The sequence below is a fragment of the Heteronotia binoei genome, chromosome 6 (assembly GCF_032191835.1).
Source record: "Heteronotia binoei isolate CCM8104 ecotype False Entrance Well chromosome 6, APGP_CSIRO_Hbin_v1, whole genome shotgun sequence".
Classification (NCBI taxonomy): Eukaryota; Metazoa; Chordata; class Lepidosauria; order Squamata; family Gekkonidae; genus Heteronotia; species Heteronotia binoei.
This window is the reverse complement of record NC_083228.1, coordinates 129,633,062-129,656,507: the sequence shown is the minus strand read 5'-3', so window position 1 is coordinate 129,656,507 and position 23,446 is coordinate 129,633,062. Positions and strand designations below refer to the sequence as shown.

At 49.7% G+C, this 23,446-nt stretch overlaps 1 protein-coding gene across 6 annotated transcripts in view; it reads left to right on the top strand.

Moving 5' to 3' along the window:
- Nucleotides 1-23,446, top strand: part of PEX5L (peroxisomal biogenesis factor 5 like) — a 307,015-nt gene extending 283,569 nt beyond the window's left edge. For all 6 annotated transcript variants that reach the window (XM_060242567.1, XM_060242566.1, XM_060242563.1 and 3 more), the window contains 6 exons: nt 754-897; nt 2,005-2,075; nt 5,433-5,630; nt 9,707-9,872; nt 11,194-11,351; nt 22,640-23,446. In XM_060242567.1, the coding sequence (XP_060098550.1) occupies nt 754-897; nt 2,005-2,075; nt 5,433-5,630; nt 9,707-9,872; nt 11,194-11,351; nt 22,640-22,844 (942 nt within the window). In that variant the 3' untranslated portion in view covers nt 22,845-23,446. The remainder of the gene's footprint in view (nt 1-753; nt 898-2,004; nt 2,076-5,432; nt 5,631-9,706; nt 9,873-11,193; nt 11,352-22,639) is intronic.

The following is a 23,446-nucleotide window of genomic DNA, read 5'->3' as shown; positions in this document are numbered from 1 at the left end:
AGGGACCCCCTGAATAAGCACAGGGGAAAGTAGTGTCCATGATGGGAGAGGGAAATCAATGAAAATAGCCCTCTCTTCCTTTGCTGACAGAAGTGGCATTCCACCAGAATAATGGGAGTTAGGTGCAATGCTTCTGTTGGCAGAGGGACAACACTGTTGGATCTGTTCCAGTGTGTGTAGTTCTGATGTTCTTATGAAGGCCTCAGCCTTTATGCCCTGTTGCTGGCCCTCCAAAGGAACTGGTTGGCCACTGTGTGAGACAGGATGCTGGACTAGATGGACCACAAGTCTGATCCAGCAAGGCTTTTATTACATTCTTATGAAGGCCTCAGACTCTCTGCCCTGTTGTTGGACCTCCAGAGGAACTGGTTGGTCACTTTGTGAGTCAGGAATGCTGGACTAGATGAACCGCTGGCCTGGTCCAGCAGGGCTTTGGCCTCTATGCCATGGTGTTGACTGTCCAGAGGAACTGGTTGGTCACTTGTGTGAGACAGGATGCCGGAATAGATGGACTGCTGGTCAGACCCAACAGAGCTCTTCTTATGTTTTTTGAAGAACTTGTCCTCCATGCCCTGTTGTTGGCCCTCCAGAGGAACTGATTGTCCCCTGTGTGAGACAGGATGCTGGACTAGATGCACCACTGACCTGATCGAGCAGGACTCTTCTTATGGCATTATATAATGAATAAGTTTAGGACCACTTGCCATCTCTGGATCTCCTTCTTACTGTCATCCTGTCCATTATCTGTTCCAGGGCTATTATTTTCATACTGAAAACCCCTTCAAAGACTGGCCCGCTCCTTTTGAAGAAGGCCTGAAGAAACTGAAAGAGGGGGACCTGCCTCTCACCATCTTGTATTTGGAAGCTGCTATTCTGCAAGACCCTCATGATGCTGAGGTATCCTTCCTCTTGTATTCTGGGACAAGTAAAGTCTCATTTGAGCTTGTGGGTTTCTATATAGCAGGGGTGGCCAATGGTTGGCCATGCTGGCTGGGGCTGATGGGAGTTGTAGGCAAAAAACATCTGGAGAGCTACTGTTGGCCACCCCTGCTATACAGTAAACAGTGAAGGATCAGCATTTTGGTTTGGTTCCACCTGAAGAATTTCCATGGATGGAAAGATTTCCATGCAAAGCAGCTTTCTCATTTACATCTTCATGTTGCAGCCTCAGTGGTTGCTCTAATGTATCTGGGAGTTTCCTGTGCTCAAAAAGTGGCATGGGGGGGTGGATTTTGGAACATCAGGAGAGGGGAAGTGAGAAAGTCATGCAGTGTGGGCAGAAATCCTTTGCTTAGTATAGTGTTGTGTAGTGTAGTGTTAGCGGCCCTTTGGCGCAGAGTGGTAAAGCAGCAGTACTGCAGTACTGCAATCTGAACTCTCTGCTCACGACCTGAGTTCGATTTCGGCAGAAGCTGGGTTCAAGTAGCTGGCCCAAGGTTGACTCAGCCTTCCATCCTTCCGAGGTCAGTAAAATGAGCACCCAGCTTGCTGGGGGGTGGGGAGTGTAAAAGACTGGGGGAAGGCAATGGCAAACCACCCCATGAAAAGCCTGCAGTGAAAACGTGAAAGCAACATCACCCCAGAATCGGAAATGACTGGTGCTTGCACAGGGGACCTTTCCTTTCCTAATGTAGTGTAACATAGTGTAGTGATTAAGTGCGCGGACTCTTATCTGGGAGAACTGGGTTTGATTCCCCACTGCTCTGCTTGAAGCTTCTGGAATGGCCTTGGGTCAGCTGTAGCTCTCATAGGAGTTGTCCTTGAAAGGGCAGCTTCTGTGAGAGCTCTCTCAGCCCACCTACCTCACAGGGTGTCTGTTGTGGGAGAGGAAGATAAAGGAGATTGTGAGCCACTCTAAGACTCAGAGTATAGGACAGGATATAAATTCTTCTTCTTCTTTGGCAACAGAAACAGTGAAGCCAAAGGGAAATTTACTCATCCAACAAAAGGAAGATTTCATCAACAAATACAAAAATATTAACATTACTGGTATCTTCGTTGCAGGCCTGGCAGTATCTTGGTATAACCCAAGCTGAGAACGAAAATGAACAAGGAGCAATTGTTGCCCTCCAGAGGTAGGTGGTGGTAATTTCAGGGATCAGTTCAATGTTGATAGCCATGTTGGACCCAAACGAAAGGTTATCAGGAATTCCAGAGTTCTTCATCTACGTTGCTGCTCACCACTAAGGTCAATGAGAAATATTTCAAACTGCACAGGAACAAATACAATTGAAAAGTGCTACCATTGCTTTGCGGTGCCCAGCTCACAACATATGAGTGAAGTTACCAGCATCCCTTGATTTTATATTTGACATTGAGCATAAAATGCAGCTTCCTGACATCTCATTTTTAATGTTCTTGATTTAGAAAGCAAGCATCTAGCCTTTATTAGCTAAGAAAACAGGCTGAAAAGGGGTTGTAGCTCAGTGGAAGAGCCTCTGCTTTGTTTGCAGAAAGTCTCACCTTTAATCTCTGTTATCTCCAGACCTCCACCTGAGACCCTGGAGGACTGTTGCTATTGTCAGAGTAGACAATACTGACCTTGATGGACCATTCGTGTGATCAGGGCCTTTTTTTGTAGCAGGAGCTCCTTTGCATATTAGGCCACACCTCTCTGATGTAGCCAATCCTCCAAGAGCTTACAGGGCTCTCAGTACAGGGCCTACTGTCAGCTCCAGGAGGATTGGCTACATCAGGGGTGTGTGGCCTAATATGCAAAGGAGTTCCTGCTACAAAAAAAAGCCCTGGGTTTGATTCAGTAAAAGGCAGCTTCATGTATTCATTGTCTGGATGGGCAACATTTGATGCAATGGGTGACGGGTGGGAATTAAAATGGACTTTCAGGTGTCCGATGGCATGGCTTGGATGCCCCTTGTAGCTCCTCACCCCATCCCAGGATTATGAGTAGCAGAATAAATTATACAAAGGAGGGATTTATAGAAATTTGCTGCATTTGCATCACTGAAAAAGGCCGCAGCTCGTTTGATGCAGAATGCAAGTGGTCCTAGCATTAACAAATTTTGCTTTTAAAAAAGACGCAAATCCTCCATCCTTACAGTTACTTGCAGCACTGGATCTAGCCCATTACTGAATCAAACAAAAAGAAGCACGAGTCAATAGATCCCTGCAAACCCCAGCGAAGAGCCATGCAAATAGAAGACCAGTTTGGCATGCACGGCACTTGCCCGCTTTCGAAAGGTTTATCTCTTCATTAGAAGCACTGCTTAATTGAGGAGAACTCGTCCCGACAGCCGCAGGCTAAGTACGTGGAGATCTCTGCTGCTGTGGCTGCTGTTCCGATAGGCAGGAAACCATCAAGCGGTGGTTTTGGTTATCTGCGCCTTTATGGCAACTGAGCCACATTGCAGCCTGATACTGCTTACAAAATACAGACTTTCCGAACCTCTTTGCATTGGCAGTGTTTTGAGTAGTAGTTTCCCAGGGCCGTTTCAGGTTAAGAATATGCGTGTATGTGTGTGTCGAGTGCCATCAAATGGCAACCCACTTACAGTGACGCTATAGAGTTTTCAAGGCAAGAGACTAACAGGTATTTTGCCATTTGCCTTCCTCTGCATGGCAACCCTGGAATTCCTTGGAGGTCTCCCATCCAAGTACTGATCAGGGCTGACCATGCTTAACTGTCGAGATTTGTCGAGATCAGGCCATTCTGGGCCATCCAAGTGAGGGCTGGGAATATGGGGGACCTGAAAAAATTAAAATTGTTGATGCTACCTGTTGAGCCTCTGCATGTGTGAACTCCACACAACTCCTGCTGGGAACTCCATAGTTCTGCTGGGAAGTCCATAGAACTCTTAGTGCTGCGTATAGCCGAGCCCTGCGCCCCGTAGCTGTGGAAAGGTCCTGCCAGTTACCCACAATAATGGGCGAGGCTGAGAAAAACCCACTAAGAATCCTCACATTTTGAGGTCGGCTCGAAAGCCTTTACCAGCATCTGCCTCTGATGCTTACTTCAGGCTAACTGAAGACGGTCTGGAGCACAGGTGGGGCACAGGTGAGCACAGGTGGGGCATGGTCTGGAGCACAGGTGGGGCACGGGTGGCCAAACTTACTTAACATAAGAGCCACATAGAATAAATGTCAGATGTTTGAGAGCCAGAAGACAGACAGGGAAGGAGGGAGAAAATAGACGGGGGGAGGGAAGAAGAAGAAAAAACCCGCAGATTTATATCCCGCCCTCCACTCTGAATCAGAGTCTTAGAGTGGCTTACAATCTCCTTTATCTTCTTCCCCGACAACAGACACTCTGTGAGTTAGGTGGGGCTGAGAGAGCTCTCCCAGAAGCTGCCCTTTCAAAGACAATTCTGCAAGAGCTATGGCTGACCCAAGGCCATTCCAGTAGCTGCAAGTGGAGGAGTGGGGAATCAAACCCGGTTCTCCCAGATAAGAGTCCGCACTACTTAACCACTACACCAGACTGGAAGAGGGAGGAGAGAGAGGTGGAAAGAAAGTAACTTTAACTTTAAATGCATTCTCCAAGCTGCCAGCTGGCTTGGCTCGGAGAAGTGATTGAAAGAGACAAATGTTGTCTCGAAGCTGGCCAGTGGGGCAGTGTGGGGGAGTACCTGTGTCAATCTGCAGTAGAGCAGCTAGGTGCGGTCCAGCAGTGCCTTAGAGACCAACAAGATTTTGGGGGGATGAGTGTTCGAGAGTCAAAGCTGTCACCTTCTCAAAAGCTCATGCCCTGAAAATCTTGTTAGTCTCCAAGATGCTCCTGGATTTGAATCTGGGGATGCTTCATAAGATCACCAGGAGCTCTGTGATGGAAGGATACAGGGGAACTAAATGTGTGCATCAAGTGCTGCGAAGTTACAGGGGACTTGCAATCCCAGTAAGGGGCTTTCAAGGCAAGTGAGAAGCAGAGATGGTTTGCTCCTGCCTTCCTCTGCCGAACCTTCCTCTGTGGTCCCCCATCCAAATAGCAGCCCTGCTTACCTTCCAAGATGTGACAAGATCAGGCTGTCCCTTGCCACCTTCCCTCCCAGTGAACTCAATAAAATTAAGATAAATATATGCACTCCTGTCCTGTCTTTGGTAGGGAAGGTAGCATTTTACAGCCCGATCTCGTCAGACCTTGGATGCTGCTTACTCGAGGCCAGGGGTCGTTTTGTAGAAAAATAGGTGGTGGAGCTCATCCAGGGATTGTTATGCAGCTGCACAAACTATTCAGTGGACAAGGTGGGAGGGAGGAGGTGGAACTCTCAGAAAGGTTCAGGAGCTGCACTCCTGTGAGCTCCCGCTGAAGCCGAGGCCTGGGACTACCCAACACCCGTGAAAGCAGCTGTGGACCCCACCTCGGAGAGGAAGTCTGAGTCAAATGCACCGTTCGCAGCAATAGGCTCAGCTCATTTTTGCAGTCCCCAGAGCAGATCATTCTGCCCCTGCAATCGGGCTCTCCTCTCCACCCTGCTCAGGTGTTTGGAGCTCCAGCCGAACAACCTGAAAGCCTTGATGGCCTTGGCAGTGAGCTTCACCAACACCAGCCACCAGCAGGAAGCCTACGAAGCACTACGGAGCTGGATCAAGCAGAACCCCAAGTACAAGTACTTAGCCCGGAGCAAAAGAGGGTCGCCGGCGCTGACCAGGAGGATGTCCAAGGCAGCAGAGGAGAGGTAACAGCTGCGGCGGGAGAATTCTGGTAACTCTTGGAGTGGGAGCATTAAAAGGCCAGCCGTTTGGTTATGCAGATGTGTGTTTTGCTCTTTGAAGAACAAGGAGTGGTGGGTGTGCAATTAGGGTGGTGGAGTTGAAACTGCATATAAGAACGTAAGAGAAGCCATGTTGGATCAGGTCAATGGCCCATCCAGTACAATTCTGAGTCACACAGTGGCCAAACCCAGGTGCCATCTGGTGGTCCACCAGTAGGATCAGAACTCCAGAAGCCCTCCCACTGTTGCCCCCCAAGAACAAAGAATACAGACCATCACTGCCCCAGACAGAGTGTTCCGTCTGTACATTGTGGCTAAAATCACTGATGGACCTCTGCTCCAGATGTTTATCCATGTTTCATTTTGATGAAGACTCAGGGCAGAATGCAGAGAGATCTGGGTGCATGGCTGCAACAATGTTGGATGCAAAGGGGGGCTATCACAGTGTTTCCTTCTTGCTGCTCTGCATTGCCTGATCCACCTCCTAGAGCCTTCAGTCTTTCTGCACCCAGCACCAATGATTCCTCTAGTCTAAGCTGTGGAGTCTTGTGAGACAAAAAAATCCTGCTTTGTGAGCTACTGACATTGAAGTTGTGAGTGAGCAATTTGGCTACTGTATAAATTAGTTTGCTCTGAGTCATCCTCCCTGAGCTTAAGACAAAATGTGTGAGCTAGAGGCTAAAAAACTATGAGCTAGCTCAGACTAACGTAGCTTAGAGGGAACATTGCCCAGGACCCATCGTTAATGTCCATGGGATCTGGCAAGTTGTGACCATGTGACAAGCAGTCATGTGATGTCATTCACATGACAGAAGGAAAGGAGCCAGAGTTATGACCTTACTGGCACTCCAGAACTACAGTCACAATCAAAGCGTTAGAGCAGGGGTGTCAAACATGCGGCCTGGGGGCCGAATGAGACCCCCAGAGGGCTCCTATCAGGCCCGCGAGCAACTCACTGTCATCTGCTTCCTTCTCCCTCTCTTGCTTCCTTCTGCATCACCGCTTGCTTTGCCAGGCTTGCTCAATCGCACAGGAGCTACAGAGCAAAGCTCCTCCCTTGGGAAGAATGTAGGGGAAGGAGAGCTTGCTTTGCCAGATTCTCTCAATTGCACCATAGCAGAATCGGGACCATGGAGGAAGAAAAAACTGTAGAAATGCACAATCAACTCTCTGTGTATCAAAACTTAATGAAAATAGATTTAAATGCCACTGAATTCCCTGATGAAACACCATAAATCACCATGAAACAATAATAATACACAAAAGGGAAGCCCTGTCAGTTGGGTGGATGCTTTCAATGTTGAGATAGAAGGTAATTAACAGCAGCATCTTGTAGAGTGTGCATAGATTGGAGGAAGCCTAGAGCAATGAAAAGAATTGCTATTATAAATTTTGGCACTACTGGACCAATGGAAATTTTGTGAATAATTTAAATGGTCCCGAGAAGGATTTCCCATCTGAAATGGTTTTCATAATTGGACCAGCCTGCCATTGGACTACCTGCAAAGATATAAATGTGACTTTGGCAATTTTGCCTTATATGGACAGTAGCTGCGATGTGAAGCTCACAGGGCTCTCCTTTTGTGTATTTCTCCAATTATGATGTTTCATGGTGATTTATGGTGTTTCATCAGGGAATTCAGCGGCACTTAAATATATTTTCATTGAGTTTTGATACACGGAGAGTTGGTTGTGCATTTCTGCAGTCTCTCAATTGCACAGCAGAGCTACTGAGCCAAGCCTTTCTTCCTTCTGTTGATTGAGGCTCAGCAAGCCAGTGAGGTGGATTAGGCTGAGTGTGTGTGTGTTTGTCTGTATCTCCCTCACCTGGCACTTCAATTTATGACACACATGGCCCGGCCCAACAAGGTCAAGATCCAGCCCTCATAGTAAATGAGTTTGACACCCCTGCGTTAGAGGAATGACTGGTGTGGGAGGGGTAGCCAGGCCCAGAGAAGAGACAGAAGGCAAGTAAGAGCTTTTGTGTGGGAGCCTCTCTACTGGTGCGTGACCTCCCCTCCCCTTCCTACTGCTCCTCTCACTGTGCATGCAAAAGAGGGACGGGAGGCACAGAGCTTTGCTCTCTGCACATACACACTAGCATTGGGTCCTTCCAAAAAGCAGCAAAAAAAAAATGGCAGCTGTGTAGAGCCTTCCAGTTCAGCAGTAGGAATTCCTTAACCACCTGGGACTTGAAGATCTGCGGACCTGAAGAAGCTTTTCAGGGGCACGAAGGGGGTGGGGCTGCTCTGTGGGCCCCTCCTCCCCATAGTAAGTGAACACATGAAAAACTGTGAGGTTCCTGCCCTTTATAGCTAGCCATTAATTCAATACGCTTCTTTATGGCTTGGATTGAGAGGTAGAATAGACCTTGACCTACACCATTGTTCTTCCCAGGTTAGATCCACTGGAGCCTACACTGCAGCTCATGTACACGATGCGGGTCCTCCGGGACTTTACAGTGTAGGCTTCTTAAGGGTTCACAAGGGGTTTTTCCATTTGCCTTATGCATGTAACTTTGCAGCTGGCCTCAAACACATATGCAGCAATCCAATCCAAATACCTTTACTGGCATAGAAATAACAAGTACAGCATGGCAAATTTACAGAGAGTTTCAGTTATAAAAACCAGCCAGACGTCAAGAAGGGGAGCGAGTCTTTTGCTCCCTGATTGTTATGGCAGCCAACAGATACTCTGCAACTAGGCTTGTGATATGGGAACATCGGTCAGATAGCAGAAAGAAAACTAACTTCACCTCAGATAATCCATAAAGGTTAGACTGGATAGGTTTGAATATACAGTCCCGCACTTCCCCATAAAAATCACAGTGAAGTAAGACATGGGCGACCGTTTCAAGGTGCCTTCCATTACATGGGCAGAATCTTTCCTGATAAGGGATGTTGGCAAACCTCCCAGACAGTACCGCTGAGGGTAAAACATTTTGCTAATATAAAGGAGCGGCGTAACTGGGGTGACATAAGCTGGGAAAGGTAGGCAGCAGGCAGCCCATGATCTGCAAAGATACCAAATGCTAAAGGGGAACAAGTTTTATGTTCAGAAGAACAAAGGGACTGTTTCTCAATATCTAAAATCCTCTGTTTCAGAATTCTGAATGCCTGCGTTTCACTTAGCATGCAGAGGAGACACCTATAGAATGTATTTTCTTTTGGATCCAACTATACCAATTAGAAATGAAGAAATCTGCTAGCATCATATGGATATAACTGCCCTAAAGTGTAGGCATAGCCAAAAATTTATGGTTAGTAGCCATGCCCAAGAGAGCCAGTTTGGTGTAGTGGTTAAGTGTGCGGACTCTTATCTGGGAGAACCGGGTTTGATTCCCCACTCCTCCACTTGCACCTGCTGGAATGGCCTTGGGTCAGCCATAGCTATCGCAGGAGTTGTCCTTGAAAGGGCAGCTGCTGTGAAAGCCTTCTCAGCCCCACCCACCTCACAGGGTGTCTGTTGTGGGGGGAGAAGACATAGGAGATTGTAAGCTGCTCTGATTCAGGGAGAAGGGTGGGTTATAAATCTGCAATTCTTCTCAATCAAATGGGTTCCAGCCTCTAGAGGTACATATGCAGCAACAAGTCAAACACTGGATGAACCTTCAGATCTTGCCTCTTCCCTTGCATATTAGGCAGGGTAAGGCCTAGTTACAGTCTCACATGTGTGTTTCTCTCAGTTACAATCTCACTTGTGTGTTTCTGTGTGTGTGTGTGCATGTGCAGATGTGTGTGCATTCTTCAGCCCACTCCACAAAAGCCACATAGCAGCCTGCAAAATTGCATCACATGGTAGGGCGAAGGTATATTGGTGACATTACGGGCACAAGCCAATAGTTGTTTACCACAGCTGAAATGACCCTGGTCCAACCTGAAAGTCCGAATGCATGCAGGAGCGGTTTTTTCACACTTCACTTCCTGGACAGAAAATAGTACCTTTGGTTTTGAAGGTAGTGGTAACTCTTTCTGTGGGGGCCAGAGTTGGTAAGCACAGTCCGATCTTTACCCCTTGTTGTGGTGATTTCATCTCCCTAGTTCGTTGCTGGAAGAAGTGAAGGAACTTTACCTGGAAGCAGCTCACCAGAACGGCGAGATGATAGACGCTGACTTACAGACAGGCCTCGGGGTGCTCTTCCATCTGAGCGGGGAGTTCAACAGAGCCATAGATGCTTTCAGCGCTGCCCTCACGGTTCGGCCAGAGGTGTGTCTTCTTAATGCTTTTTGTGGGAAAGTTTTGTGCGTCGCTTTCCTACCCGCTCTCCTTCCTTGTAATGCTGGCTGGCCTTAATGGGCTGCTGCTTCACCCATTAATCTTTTAGTACCTGAAACAGGAATGTTAATGGCCAGGGCATCTCAGTTTCAGGCAGATCTATTTGTGTCCCACATTTGGCCTGTCTGCTGCTGAGAGAAATCAGTTTTATAGGAAGTCGTCTGTAAGCGTGAGTCATGGTTCTGTGTCAGTTAATGAGGGAGGCAGTATTCTTTTAAAAATATATATATCGTGGTGGCCAGAGCTTTTTGGGTAGAAAAAGCCCAACAGGAACTCATTTGCATATTAGGCCACACCCCCTGACATCAGCATTGTTTCACACAGGGTTTTTTTGTGGGAAAAGCCCAACAGAAACTCATTTGCATATTAGGCCACACCCCCTGACATCGGCATTGTTTCACGCAGGGCTTTTTGTGGGAAAAGCCCAACAGGAACTCATTTGCATATTAGGCCACACCCCCTGACATCAGCATTGTTTCACACAGGGCTTTTTGTGGGAAAAGCCCAACAGGAACTCATTTGCATATTAGGCCACACCCCCTGACATCGGCATTGTTTCACGCAGGGCTTTTTGTGGGAAAAGCCCAACAGGAACTCATTTGCAAATTAGGCCACACCCCCTGACATCAGCATTGTTTCACGCAGGGCTTTTTTGTGGGAAAAGCCCAACAGGAACTCATTTGCATATTAGGCCACACCCCCTGACATCGGCATTGTTTCACGCAGGGCTTTTTGTGGGAAAAGCCCAACAGGAACTCATTTGCAAATTAGGCCACACCCCCTGACATCAGCATTGTTTCACACAGGGCTTTTTTGTGGGAAAAGCCCAACAGGAACTCATTTGCATATTAGGCCACACCCCCTGACATCGGCATTGTTTCACGCAGGGCTTTTTGTGGGAAAAGCCCAACAGGAACTCATTTGCAAATTAGGCCACACCCCCTGACATCAGCATTATTTCACACAGGGCTTTTTTGTGGGAAAAGCCCAACAGGAACTCATTTGCATATTAGGCCACACCCCCTGACATCAGCATTGTTTCACACAGGGCTTTTTTGTGGGAAAAGCCCAACAGGAACTCATTTGCAGATTAGGCCACCCCCCCTGACGCCACGCCAGCCGGAACTCCATTCCTGCTCAAAAAAAAAGCCCTGGTGGTGGCCATTAATTCAAACAGACAAGCTAAAAAAAAAAATAAGATGCCCCCTAGGAGAACTGCACCAATACTAGAGGACTGTCGTTGTGTTGTCAGGATTATTCCTTGTGGAACCGTCTCGGGGCCACCCTAGCGAACGGGGATCGGAGTGAGGAAGCCGTGGAGGCCTACACGAGAGCTTTGGAAATTCAGCCTGGCTTCATCAGGTCCAGGTACAACTTAGGAATCAGCTGCATCAACCTGGGAGCCTACAGGTAAGGCTGAGCCATTCGGCACCGATGCAGAGAAAAGCTGCTGCGTTGTCACACTTCCTTGCGACAGAGAGGGAAAGCCAGGGTGGGGGCTAGCGTGGATAGAAGCAGGCTTGCCTTATGGGGGCTGGAACCACCAAGGTGGAGAACAGGCCTTTCCCTTACATGGGGAAATAGAAAGGGGACACTTGGGAGAGCACCATGGTGGGGGGTGACCAAGGGTTCAACTGCACATTATTTCTTGTGTTCAGTGTGACTTTTTTTTGCAAGTTTAGGTGTCAGGAATCCTTTATCGGGGAGGAGAACAGTGGGCAGGGAGGAAGAGAGAGATGTTAATCCAGGAGTGGCCAGACTTATATAAAGTAAGAGCCACATAAATGTCAGATGTTTGAGAGCTGAAAGGCATGAACGTCAGATTTTGAAAGAAGGGAGGGAGGGAGGGAGGTGGAGGTGGAAAGAAAGCAACTTCAGCATCTTCTTCGTGGTCTCTGTGCATCACACTTATGGGAGAAGGCGCCGGCGCCGATCACGATCGGTAACTTCAAAGCCGCGGATTTCCGCGCCCCCGTCCCGGTGCGCATGCGCAAGCACTCCCCTCCCTGCGCATGCCCACCAGGACAGGAGCGGACATCCCGCCAGTTCTCTTCTGACCGCCGCTGGGATCAGTCGATCTTCGCACCGGTCGGTGGATTTCTTCTTGCTGTTTGGATTTCCTTCTAGCTGTTCGTCTTTCGTCTGTCAGTGAGTGGGGAGGAATAGGCGTTTGTTATTTTTCCTATTTCCTGTTTCCCTTTTTCCCTTTTCCCCCCCTTAGCCTTCCCCCCCTCACCCCCCGCGCTTTCCGCGCATGGAAAAGCGCTGGGGATTTTTCAAGAGGTGCAGGAAGTGTGGCAGTAAAATCGCCCCTCCGGACGGCCACACTCTGTGCCTACTCTGCCTTGGGGAAGCGCATAGACCGGACTCTTGCCCTCATTGCGCAAAATTCTCCAGGCAAACGAGAAAAAACCGAGCTGCTCGCCTCGCGGCAGCCTTAATTGAGCGAGTGCTGACCCCTCGCGAAATGGCGTCGTCATCCGAAAACGCGCCAAATTCTTCGGTGTCGACGGTCGATGTCGACAAGACTCCCTCCGATGCCGATCGCCCCCTGAAAAGAGCGGGCTCGGCCTCGAGGTCGGATACCTCCACACCAGCCAAGAGGCCCAAGGAGGTAGAAGAGGATTCTTCGGAGCCGAAGAAGAGGAAGAAGACGGACAAGCAGAAGCATACCGAATCTGCCTCACGCTCTGTCCCGAAGTCTCCATCCATCCCGAAGGAATTACTTGTCCCGCCGCTGAAGCTACTCGCATCGCCGCGTCGACAGCAGAGCCCGCCTAGACTGCAGTCGATGTCGACGCAGATTGCCATCTCGTCGGACTCCGACCACGACCTCGACCCAGCTCAGAGGTCGGTGAGGGGGGAGAGTCCTCTGGATGTTCAGTTGGAGCAGCGCAGCCCCCGAGACCGTGCCGGAGACGTCAAGCGGGATCGGTCTCGGAGCCCCCGCAGAGTCTCACCCTTGGTTCTGAGACGTGAATCGGTACCGAAGGACCGATCGGGCAGCTCGCATCGGGACAGGTCTTGGAGCCCCCGACACCGAAGAGACTTCAGAGTGTCGAGAGACAGATCTCCGGAAGATCCATCCCCTAGGAGACGTCAGGACTCGCCAGGGCGAAAGACCACTCCCCCGCTGTCGTGGGACCAGCGTCAATGGCAGTACCTTTATGGGTCCTGCCCGATGCCCACGATGTTCCCATGGTTTCCTCCTCGACAACCTGACTGGGACCAACGCTCGGAGGCATCTCATCGGTCGAGAACGTCCTATCGACCACGGATGAGATCCCCATCTGCATCGGTATCGAAGCCCCCGGTGGAAGACCCTCCTAAGAAGAAGTCACCACCCAAACCTCCTGCGAAGGACGCAACGCCACCAGACCCGCATCGGGACCGAGCGTCGCACCCGTCCGAGCAGTCGGAATCTCCCGAGGCATCACCGAGATCGTCGGGAGACTCGGTACTGGAGGATCCTGGTCCATCCTCCCCGGAAGACAGCCCTCCCTCCAACAAGGTCGGTGAGGATCAACCCATTTCCCCTTCGGAGGACTTAAAATCTTACGGGGACTTGGTGAAAAGAATGGCCCAATCCCTATCCCTCTCTACGATCCAGCCACAGCCTGTCATTACGGACACTGTGTTCGACATCGTGCAAAGGGATACATCATCGGCGGTCGCCCTCCCAATGACGACGGTGCTGCTGCATACGGCCAAAGCTTCGTGGGACAAGCCGGCATCGACGCCCATATCTTCGCGCAGGCTTGACCACATGTACCGCGTACAGGAGTCTACAGCCGATTTCCTGTTCAACCATCCGAGACCAAACTCCGTGGTTGTGGCATCTTCATCTAAGGCCCGTAAGACCCATGCTTCCCCCCCAGACAAGGAGGGAAAGAAACTTGACGGTTTGGGCCGAAGGGTCTACTCGGCCGGGGCGTTAGGCCTGAAGGTGGCTAATTACGCCGCATGTATGGGGCGATACCAATACGCCATTTGGGACCAAATCTCCACACTACTGCCTGGACTCCCAGAACAGACCAAAACCGCTATCAGGAAGCTTCAGGCAGAGGGCATGACGGTGGCCAAGCAACAGCTCAATTCCGCCAGGCATGCCGGCGACATTGCAGCGAAAACCCTCACGGCAGCTGTTACACTAAGGAGGCACTCTTGGCTTAGGTCTACGGCTCTGCAAGCGGATACCCAAGCATACGTTGAGGACTTGCCGTTTGACGGAAAAGGGCTGTTCAGTGCTAACACTGATACAGTCCTGCAGGAAATGGATAAAAGCATCCGCACATCCAGAAACCTTGGGGTCCCAGCTTCCTCTAGGCAGCAGACCAAACGTTCCTGGTCGCGAGCTTGGCCTAAGAAGTCTTTTCCCAAGCAGTCGATTGAGCAGCAGTGGAGGCCTAAGTCCACGGCTCCCTTCTCCAAACCACAGTACGGCAACAAGTCTAAGTACTCCCCAACCTCCTCCCAATCGTCTCGCCAGAAGGGAAACCGACAACCTAAGCAGGGACTTTGACTCTGTTCTCCCTTCTTGCCCCCGCCCTTGCTCTTTTTTGGACCGCACCCGGCTCTGGCCTTTTTACAACGCGTGGGCGGCAATAACATCAGACCAGTGGGTTTTATCGATAGTCCGGCTGGGCTATCAAATAGAATTCCAACAGGAACCAAGGGTTCCAACATTCGTCTACACCACTCCGTCTCCGACACTTCAAAAAGAAGTAACTGCCCTCCTTCAGAAAGAGGCCATAGAACGGGTCCCGTCGGACCAATTAAGACTGGGGTTCTACTCCCGCTATTTTGCAGTCCCCAAGAGGGATGGTGGTCTTCGGCCCATCATGGACCTGCGGGGCCTCAACCTGTACATACCACACCAAAAGTTTCGCATGACGTCGCTACCCAGCATACTTCCGTTGTTGAATCTCGGGGATTGGATGGCGACCCTGGACCTGCAGGACGCTTACTTTCATGTAAGCATCCACCCATCCCACAGGAAATTCCTCAGGTTCTCCATCGGGACTATGCATTACCAGTACAGGGCCCTCCCATTCGGGTTGTCGACAGCCCCCAGGGTCTTTACGAAGATCATGGTAGTGGTAGCGGCTCATCTCAGACTACAGGGTGTAGCGGTGTATCCGTACATCGACGACTGGCTTCTGGTGGCCGAATCAGAGGCCAGTCTTCTCCGGCACATCACAATGACTCTTTCCCTTCTAGAAGAACTCGGCTTGAAGGTGAATGCGGCGAAGTCCTGTCTCCAGCCCTCTCAGAGAGTACAATTTATAGGGGCTATCCTGGACACGCAGTTGTGCAAGGCCTTCCTCCCAGAGAACAGGGCGAAGGACATCATGGACTTGGTGCAGGTTTTCCTGGAGAGCGAATCGGTCACAGCCCTTCAGGTACAGCGGATGCTGGGCCTGATGGCATCCACTACAGCGGTGCTGACCTTTGCCAGGTTCCACATGCGGATCCTTCAGCTGTGGTTCCTGGGGGTCTTCAACTGTGTGCGAGACTCCCCTCGTCGCAGACTATTCCTTCCCGAGGGTGTGCGCAGGACTCTGCTCTGGTGGCAGCACAAGGGCAACTTATTGCAAGGGGCCCCCTTCCACAAACCACGCCCGACTGTCACTCTGACCTCGGATGCGTCCCTGTGGGGATGGGGAGCGCATGTAAGCGGACTATGTGTGGGCGACAGATGGCCCAAGGACCATTTGCAATACCACATCAACTTCCTGGAGCTACTGGCGATCCATCATGCGCTCCTCTCCTTTCGGCACCTGCTGGTAGGGCAGACGGTTGCGGTTCTGACGGACAACACCACGGCACTTGCGTACATAAACCGTCAGGGCGGCACAGTATCTCGGAAACTTTGCCTTCTAGCCTTGCGGATCTGGGAGATCTGCAGAGAGATGAACACGACTCTGGCTGCAGCCCATCTGCCGGGAGATCAGAACGGGTGTGCAGATTTTCTCAGCCGAGGGGGCGCTTCCATACACGAATGGGAGCTCAATTGGACCCTCTTACAGCCTGTCTTCCAGAAGTGGGGGACTCCGGACATCGATGTCTTCGCCACCCGCGACAACAGAAAGTGCAGACAGTTCTGTTGCCGGGGGGGGAGGGACCCCCTGTCGTTGGGGGACGGACTATTGCTACCCTGGGACAATTGCCACGTCTACATGTTTCCCCCGATCCCCCTTCTTGTTCGGGTGGTACAGAAGATATACAGGGAGCGCCCGAACGGTGTCCTGATCACTCCATGGTGGCCCAGGCAGCACTGGTTCACCCACATCCTGCGGTTGTCCGAAGGAGTTTTTCACCAGTTTCCCCCTGTGCCAGATCTACTGCTCTCAGAGCAGGGACGAGTGGTCCACCACGATGTTCCACACCTCAAATTGACGGCGTGGAGACTCCCATGACTGTGCTGTCGGAAAGGGCTCAGCATGTGCTACTCAACTGCAGACGGGAGTCTACAAGGAAGTCTTATGCCTATAAATGGACCTGTTTCGTACAATTCGTGTCTGGGACCGGGGGTGACCCCAGAACGGCAGGCCTTCCGGGCATTCTTGACTTTCTCCTTACCTTACTGGACAGGGGGCTGTCGGTGTCCTCCATTCGGGTATACCTGGCAGCCATCTCAGCCAATCACGAGCGCATTGACGGCCACTCGGTGTTCGCTCACCCGACCACAAAGAACTTCCTTAAGGGACTGCTACGGCTGTACCCTGCAGTCAGGAAACCGACCCCATCCTGGGACTTGCCGGGAGTTCTAGAAGCCCTTACGGGCAAGCCCTTTGAACCCATGGCCACGTGCTCTGTGCAGTTGCTATCTTGGAAGACGGCGTTCCTGGTAGCTATCACTTCAGCTCGGAGGGTAGGGGAACTGGCGGCTTTACGCTGCGATGATCCCTACCTCCAGTTCCGACCAGACGGGGTGTGGCTACGCCCTGACGTGACCTTTCTACCTAAGGTGGTGTCCACCTTTCATCTGAATGAGGACATTTGCCTACCAGTGTTCTTCCCGAATCCTTCGACAGATTCAGAACGTCGGCTTCACGCTCTAGATGTTAAAAGAGCGCTTTCTTTCTACCTACATAGGGTAAAGCCTTCGCGTAAGGACCCTCGGCTGTTCATCTCTTATGCTTCGGCCTCGCTTGGACAGAGGGTTTCCTCGCAGAGACTGTCAAAATGGCTGACAGAGACTATCAAACTCTGTTATCTCGTACGGAAGCGGCCTCTGCCGGGGCCGGTCAAGGCTCACTCCACAAGGGCAATGGCCACCTCCGCGGCGTTTATGAAGGGGGTGCCGTTACGAGACATCTGCAAGGCGGCCACCTGGTCTTCTCCGCATACGTTCATTAGGCATTATGCGCTGGACCTCCGGTGGAAGCATAGTTCGTCTGTGGGCCGTGCGGTTTTGCAGTCGATGACCTGTTGACGGACCGTGCAACCCTCCTCCAGGTAGGCTGCTAGCTTGCTAATCTCCCATAAGTGTGATGCACAGAGACCACGAAGAAGATAAACAGGTTTCCTACCTGTAACTGATGATCTTCGAGTGGTCATCTGTGCAGTCACACTACCCGCCCACCTTCCCCTCTGCTGCGGGTCCGTCTACAGGGCTCCTGCAGCGGTCAGAAGGAACTGGCGGGATGTCCGCTCCTGTCCTGGTGGGCATGCGCAGGGAGGGGAGTGCTTGCGCATGCGCACCGGGACGGGGGCGCGGAAATCCGCGGCTTTGAAGTTACCGATCGTGATCGGCGCCGGCGCCTTCTCCCATAAGTGTGACTGCACAGATGACCACTCGAAGATCATCAGTTACAGGTAGGAAACCTGTTTTTCAAATGCATTCTTCAAGCCACTGGCTGGCTCAGCTTGGAGAAGTGATTTAAAGAGAGAAATGCCTTCTCCAAGCTGGCTGACAAGGTGGCGAGGACTTTGAGAGCCACACGATATGTATGAAAGAGCTTTCCCTTCCCGCTCGTTATCTTGTTACAAAGCTACCCTCAAGCTTTTTTACCCCCTCAAGGAAAATCTTCTAGGTATCCTGTTTCATTTCCTCTGGGGAGGGACGGTGGCTCAGTGGTAGAGCATCTGCTTGGTAAACAGAAGGTCCCAGATTCAATCCTTGGCATCTCCAACTAAAAAGGGTCCAGGCAAATAGGCATGAAAAACCTCAGCTTGAGACCCCGGAGAGCCGCTGCCAGTCTGAGTAGACAATACTGACTTTGATGGACCAAGGGTCTGATTCAGTATAAGGCAGCTTCATATGTTCATATGTAACAGCAGTTTATGGCCCCGCAAAAAAACAAACAAACAGCAGAAGAGGAACTTTGGCTGGGAAAGAACACCCAGACTTTGTGAGGTGCACAAAATTTCAATGTGGGCCACAGATAGCAAGGGCTTCACAATGCTGCTCCCCGGTCTCTGGAAAGCAACTGCCCGTATTTTGGGGCAGATCGCTGTCTCCATCCGAGTTTGAGATCCTCAGCCTTACATCTCCTCATCGACCACCATAGGTTTAAAAAGAAAGGATATCAGTTTCGTAAATAAGGGCATCTATTCCTGCTGCATGCTTTTATTCCCAAACAAAAACATAACAAAGAGCGACGCGTATTCTTTACTAATGTAATTTTCCTCCATCTCATCTTCCCATAAAAGATTTTTTAGAAATTCATTCAAAACATCACCTGGTTCTCCATAGACATTTCCACTTCCCCTTGCTGCTAATGCTTCATTAAAAGACAATTCTAAGTGTTTTGAGTGGAGGGTAATTAGTTTTTGGTGATGATTGCAGGATGACGTAGAAAACGATAAATGAAGAGTAGAGCCAGATACGGGGGGGGTGGGGTGTGTGTGTGTTTTGCTTCAGAGAGCTGAAAGTGGTTTGATAGAGCCCGTCGTGCTTACTGTTTCATTGTAATCTTTGTCTGAACATAAGAGAAGCCATGTTGGATCAGGCCAACGGCCCATCCAGTCCAACACTCTGTGTCACACAGTGGCAAAAAAAATTATATATACACACACACTGTGGCTAATAGCCACTGATGGACCTGTGCTCCATATTTTTATCTAAACCCCTCTTGAAGGTGGCCATGCTTGTGGCCGCCACCACCTCCTGTGGCAGTGAATTCCACATGTTAATCACCCTTTGGGTGAAGAAGTACTTCCATTTATCCGTTCTAACCCGACTGCTCAGCAATTTCATCGAATGCCCACGAGTTCTTGTATTGTGAGAAAGGGAGAAAAGTACTTCTTTCTCTACTTTCTCCATCCCATGCATTATCTTGTAAACCTCTATCATGTCACCCCGCAGTCGATGTTTCTCCAAGCTAAAGAGCCCCAAGCGTTTCAACCTTTCTTCATAGGGAAAGTGCTCCAGCCCTTTAATCATTCTAGTTGCCCTTTTCTGGACTTTCTCCAATGCTATAATAGTCTGGATCAAGTTGTTTTGCTCAGTCATAACAAAAAACAAAGAAACCCATGATTTGGTATAAAATATACAGAATCTCAAGATATCCTGTCATCGGTCATTAAAAAAGGACCAAGGGCAGCAGACCGGTGATAAGCCAAGCATTAAGAGATGCAGCATAGGGGTGATGATATTGGATTTATATCCCGCCCTTCACTCCGAATCCCAGAGTCTCAAAGCGGCTCACAGTCTCCTTTACCTTCCTCCCCCACAACACACACCCTGTGAGGTGGGTGGGGCTGAGAGGACTCTCCCAGCAGCTGCCCTTTCAAGGACAACCTCTGCCAGAGCTATGGCTGACCCAAGGCCATTCCAGCAGCTGCAAGTGGAGGAGTGGGGAATCAAACCTGGTTGTCCCAGATAAGAGTCCGCACACTTAACCACTCCAGCAAACTGGTTCTGTAGGGGTTTGTGCACCAGCAGAGAGGGCCGTGTGATCCATCTGAGGGATGACTTGAAGACCACTGATTCAGGGCGTGGGGCTGGCCAGTAGTCGCATTGGATTTCCTCCCTATGGAAGATTAGACAGGCAAGACCAGGGATCCCAAAGGCTGTAGGCACCTACTAACACCTTTCCTGGCCCCCATCAAGAGTTTTTAGAAAGTGGGTGGAGCCAAGTGGGGCCTTTGCCCAACAAGGCTTATAATCGGGGAGATTCCCCCCCCCAAAAAAAATGTTGCTTTGACAGCAGCTGCCACCACAGCACAAGAATCATGACTATGTGACGGAAGGTGAACTGTGGGAATCTTTTTGTGGCTGGCTCCAGCTCCTGTGGCAACCATTTTGTGGCTGCAACTGCCGCTGTGTCAGAATTTAGAAAGGGTGGGGGACTCCTGGACAAGACAAATAAACTAGATCAGGGGTGGCCAACAGTAGCTTTCCAGATTTTTTTTGCCTACAACTCCCATCAGCCCCAGCCATTGGCCATGCTGGCTGGGGCTGATGGGAGTTGTAGGCAAAAAAACATCTGGAGAGCTACCGTTGGCCACCCCTGATCTAGATCAAGGGTGGTCAAACTGTGGCTTGGGAGCCCCCACCACTCGGTCAGCTGACTTGGAAAAGGAATTTCCCTCTTCAAATCACTTCTCCAAGGCAAGCCAGCTGGCAGCTTGGAGAATGCATTTAAAGTTACTTTCTGTGCACACCTCCCTCCCCCATCTATTTGTCGGCCTGTCTGCCTTCCAGCTCTCAAATATCTGATGTTAATGTCCTGAGGCTCTCAAGCATCTGACATTTATTCTATGTGGCTCTTAAGTTAAGCAAGTTTGGCCACCCCTGCTCTAGATGTTGTATGTAAACCTCGGTGGGCTTGATTTAGAGGATTTCATCTAGAGACTAGAACATGAAGCAAAGGTCAGATCCATCATTTTTTTCATGTTATAGAGTGGTTTGTATCTGTGTCATAAAATTTTGTCTTCATGTTACACACAGTGTACGATGCCACCTGTGTACTGATCTAGAGCGTCAGCCCAGTGGCTCCTTCTCCGAAACCCTCCATTCAGAATTCTTGATTTGCATTTGGCAGATGATAACAACCTGTCCTTGCCTTGATGTCACACCAAGGGCTTGGGTCCAACGGAGCAATTCTACAGATGGAAGGATTTCCATCTCGAGAGTGTGACTCTCGCTTCTCCCTTTCCGCTGCAGCTTTCCACCCTGCAATGCTGTTCCCCATTTTTCAGCAGGAGGAGGGAAAGTCACATCCTGCAAATGGAAATCCTACCCACTGAAATGCTCCACTGGATCAAAGCCAAGATCATGTTGCCAACAGAACAGCTTTATTAAATGGAGACCTGCAAGTGACAAGCAAGAGAAATGACCGCACAAATTCTTATATATCAAACCACTGTCGGCTCTCTCTTAAGAAACCTGTTCCCCATCTCCAGAGCAAGAGACAGTCAGTGTCCCCTGGGAAAAAGAGCCACCATCATCAACCTGAAATGCATCCTGATGTGTTTCCACAGATGGGGGGAAGGTTTTTTTTTCAGACTCTTGTTGATAAGCACATCATGGGAAGGCTCTGGATATCTGTAAGGATTTGGGTGACAGTTTCAGATAAGAACATAAGAACTTAAGATAAGCCATGTTGGATCAGGCCAATGGCCCATCCAATCCAACACTCTGTGTCACATAAGAACATAAGAGAAGCCCTGTTGGATCAGGCCAGTGGCCCATCCAGTCCAACACTCTGCGTCACATAACAACATAAGAGAAGCCCTGTTGGATCAGGCCAGTGGCCCATCCAGTCCAACACTCTGTGTCACATAACAACATAAGAGAAGCCCTGTTGGATCAGGCCAATGGCCCATCCAATCCAACACTCTGTGTCACACAGTGGCCAATATATGTGTGTGTGTGTGCGTGTGTGTGTATACACACACACACACACACACACACATATATATATATATATATACATACATACATACATACTGTGGCTAATAGCCACCGATGGACCTCTGCTCCATATTTTTATCCAATCCCCTCTTGAAGCTGGCTGTGCTTGTAGCCGCCACCACCTTCTGTGGCAGTGAATTCCACATGTTAAATAACTCTTTGGGTGAAGAAGTACTTCCTTTTATCCGTTTTTAAAACCGCTCAGCAATTTCATTGAATGCCCATGAGTTCTTGTATTGTGAGAAAGGGAGAAAAGTACCTCTTTCTCTACTTTCTCCATCCCATGCATAATCCTGTAAACCTCTATCATGTCACCCCGCAGTCAACGTTTCTCCAAGCTAAAGAGCCCCAAGCGTTTCAACCTTTCTTCTTAGGAAAAGTGTTCCAAACCTTTAATCATTCTAGTTGCCCTTTTCTGCACTTTTCCCAATGCTATAATATCCTTTTTGATGGATTGCCTCATGTGAGAAGATTCTGGAAAGGAATATAGAGGAGATAATATATAAGAGAAGTTTAGGCTGATTGATGGAGGAAAGATCCATCAGTAGTTACAAGCCCTGGTGGCTAACAGGAACATTAGGAGGCAGTCCACCCTCTAGATTAGGCAGCAGGATTGGTGGAAAGACTTGGGCTGCATGCCCTGTTGGCCATCCATGGCAGCTGGTTGGCCAACAGCTGGACTAGAAGGACCTCTAGTCTGATCCAGCAGGGCTGCTCTTATGTTCTCAAGAGACATTAATCATAATCACGTTACAGATTGCCACCTGGGATCCTGATCTTGCAGAAAGTTGACCCACATTTTTGTGTATTTTTCCCCTCTTCCACACCACAGAGAGGCCGTCAGCAATTTTCTCACAGCCCTCAATTTGCAACGAAAGAGCCGGAATCAGCAGCAGGTTCCGCACCCTGCAATTTCAGGTAATATCTGGGCAGCTTTGCGAATTGCTTTGTCTATGATGGACCAGCCGGAACTTTTTCAAGCTGCTAACGTGGGCGACCTGGATATCCTATTAAGAGCTTTCAATATTGATCCCTAACAGACAGACACACACGTATGCAAACCAAGCCATCCAAAAATGAAAAACGGTTTAGTGACATACAAAAATATATCTTTCGATTCCCAGTTTTGAACAAAAGACACACACACCGATGTTTTCCAGCCAAAAGGGTTTCTGTGGGATTTCACCAGGTCTCCAAACAGGAAGTTTTTTAAAAAGCACAAAAGCTTGTAAATTCCACCTTGCTCAAGCTTTCGTGGTGGATTCAAGTGAACAACAGCTATTGTGGCGTTGATGGGATTCAACTGAAACAACGTTACTGAAAGAAACTGCATTCCTGTGATGCATACCTGTATAAAGAGAGTTTGTTTCTCTTTAAAAGTCATGCTATGCCTATAGAAGTCCACCCAAGGGCGTGTTTGGGTAATACTTCCTAAGGATCCATACCAGTCCACTAGAAATGCAGTCTTGGAAGTCTACCATCTGCTGGGGGGGGAGGGGGAGATGCCTCATCAGCTTCTCTCTTCCAGATCCTTTCCCTACGGACACAACCATCGATGCATGTTCGCTGCCTTGCCTCCCCTTCCTGTCAATGTATTTTACTGGTTAACCCGCCAGGGCTTAAAAGTAACTTCGCCGAA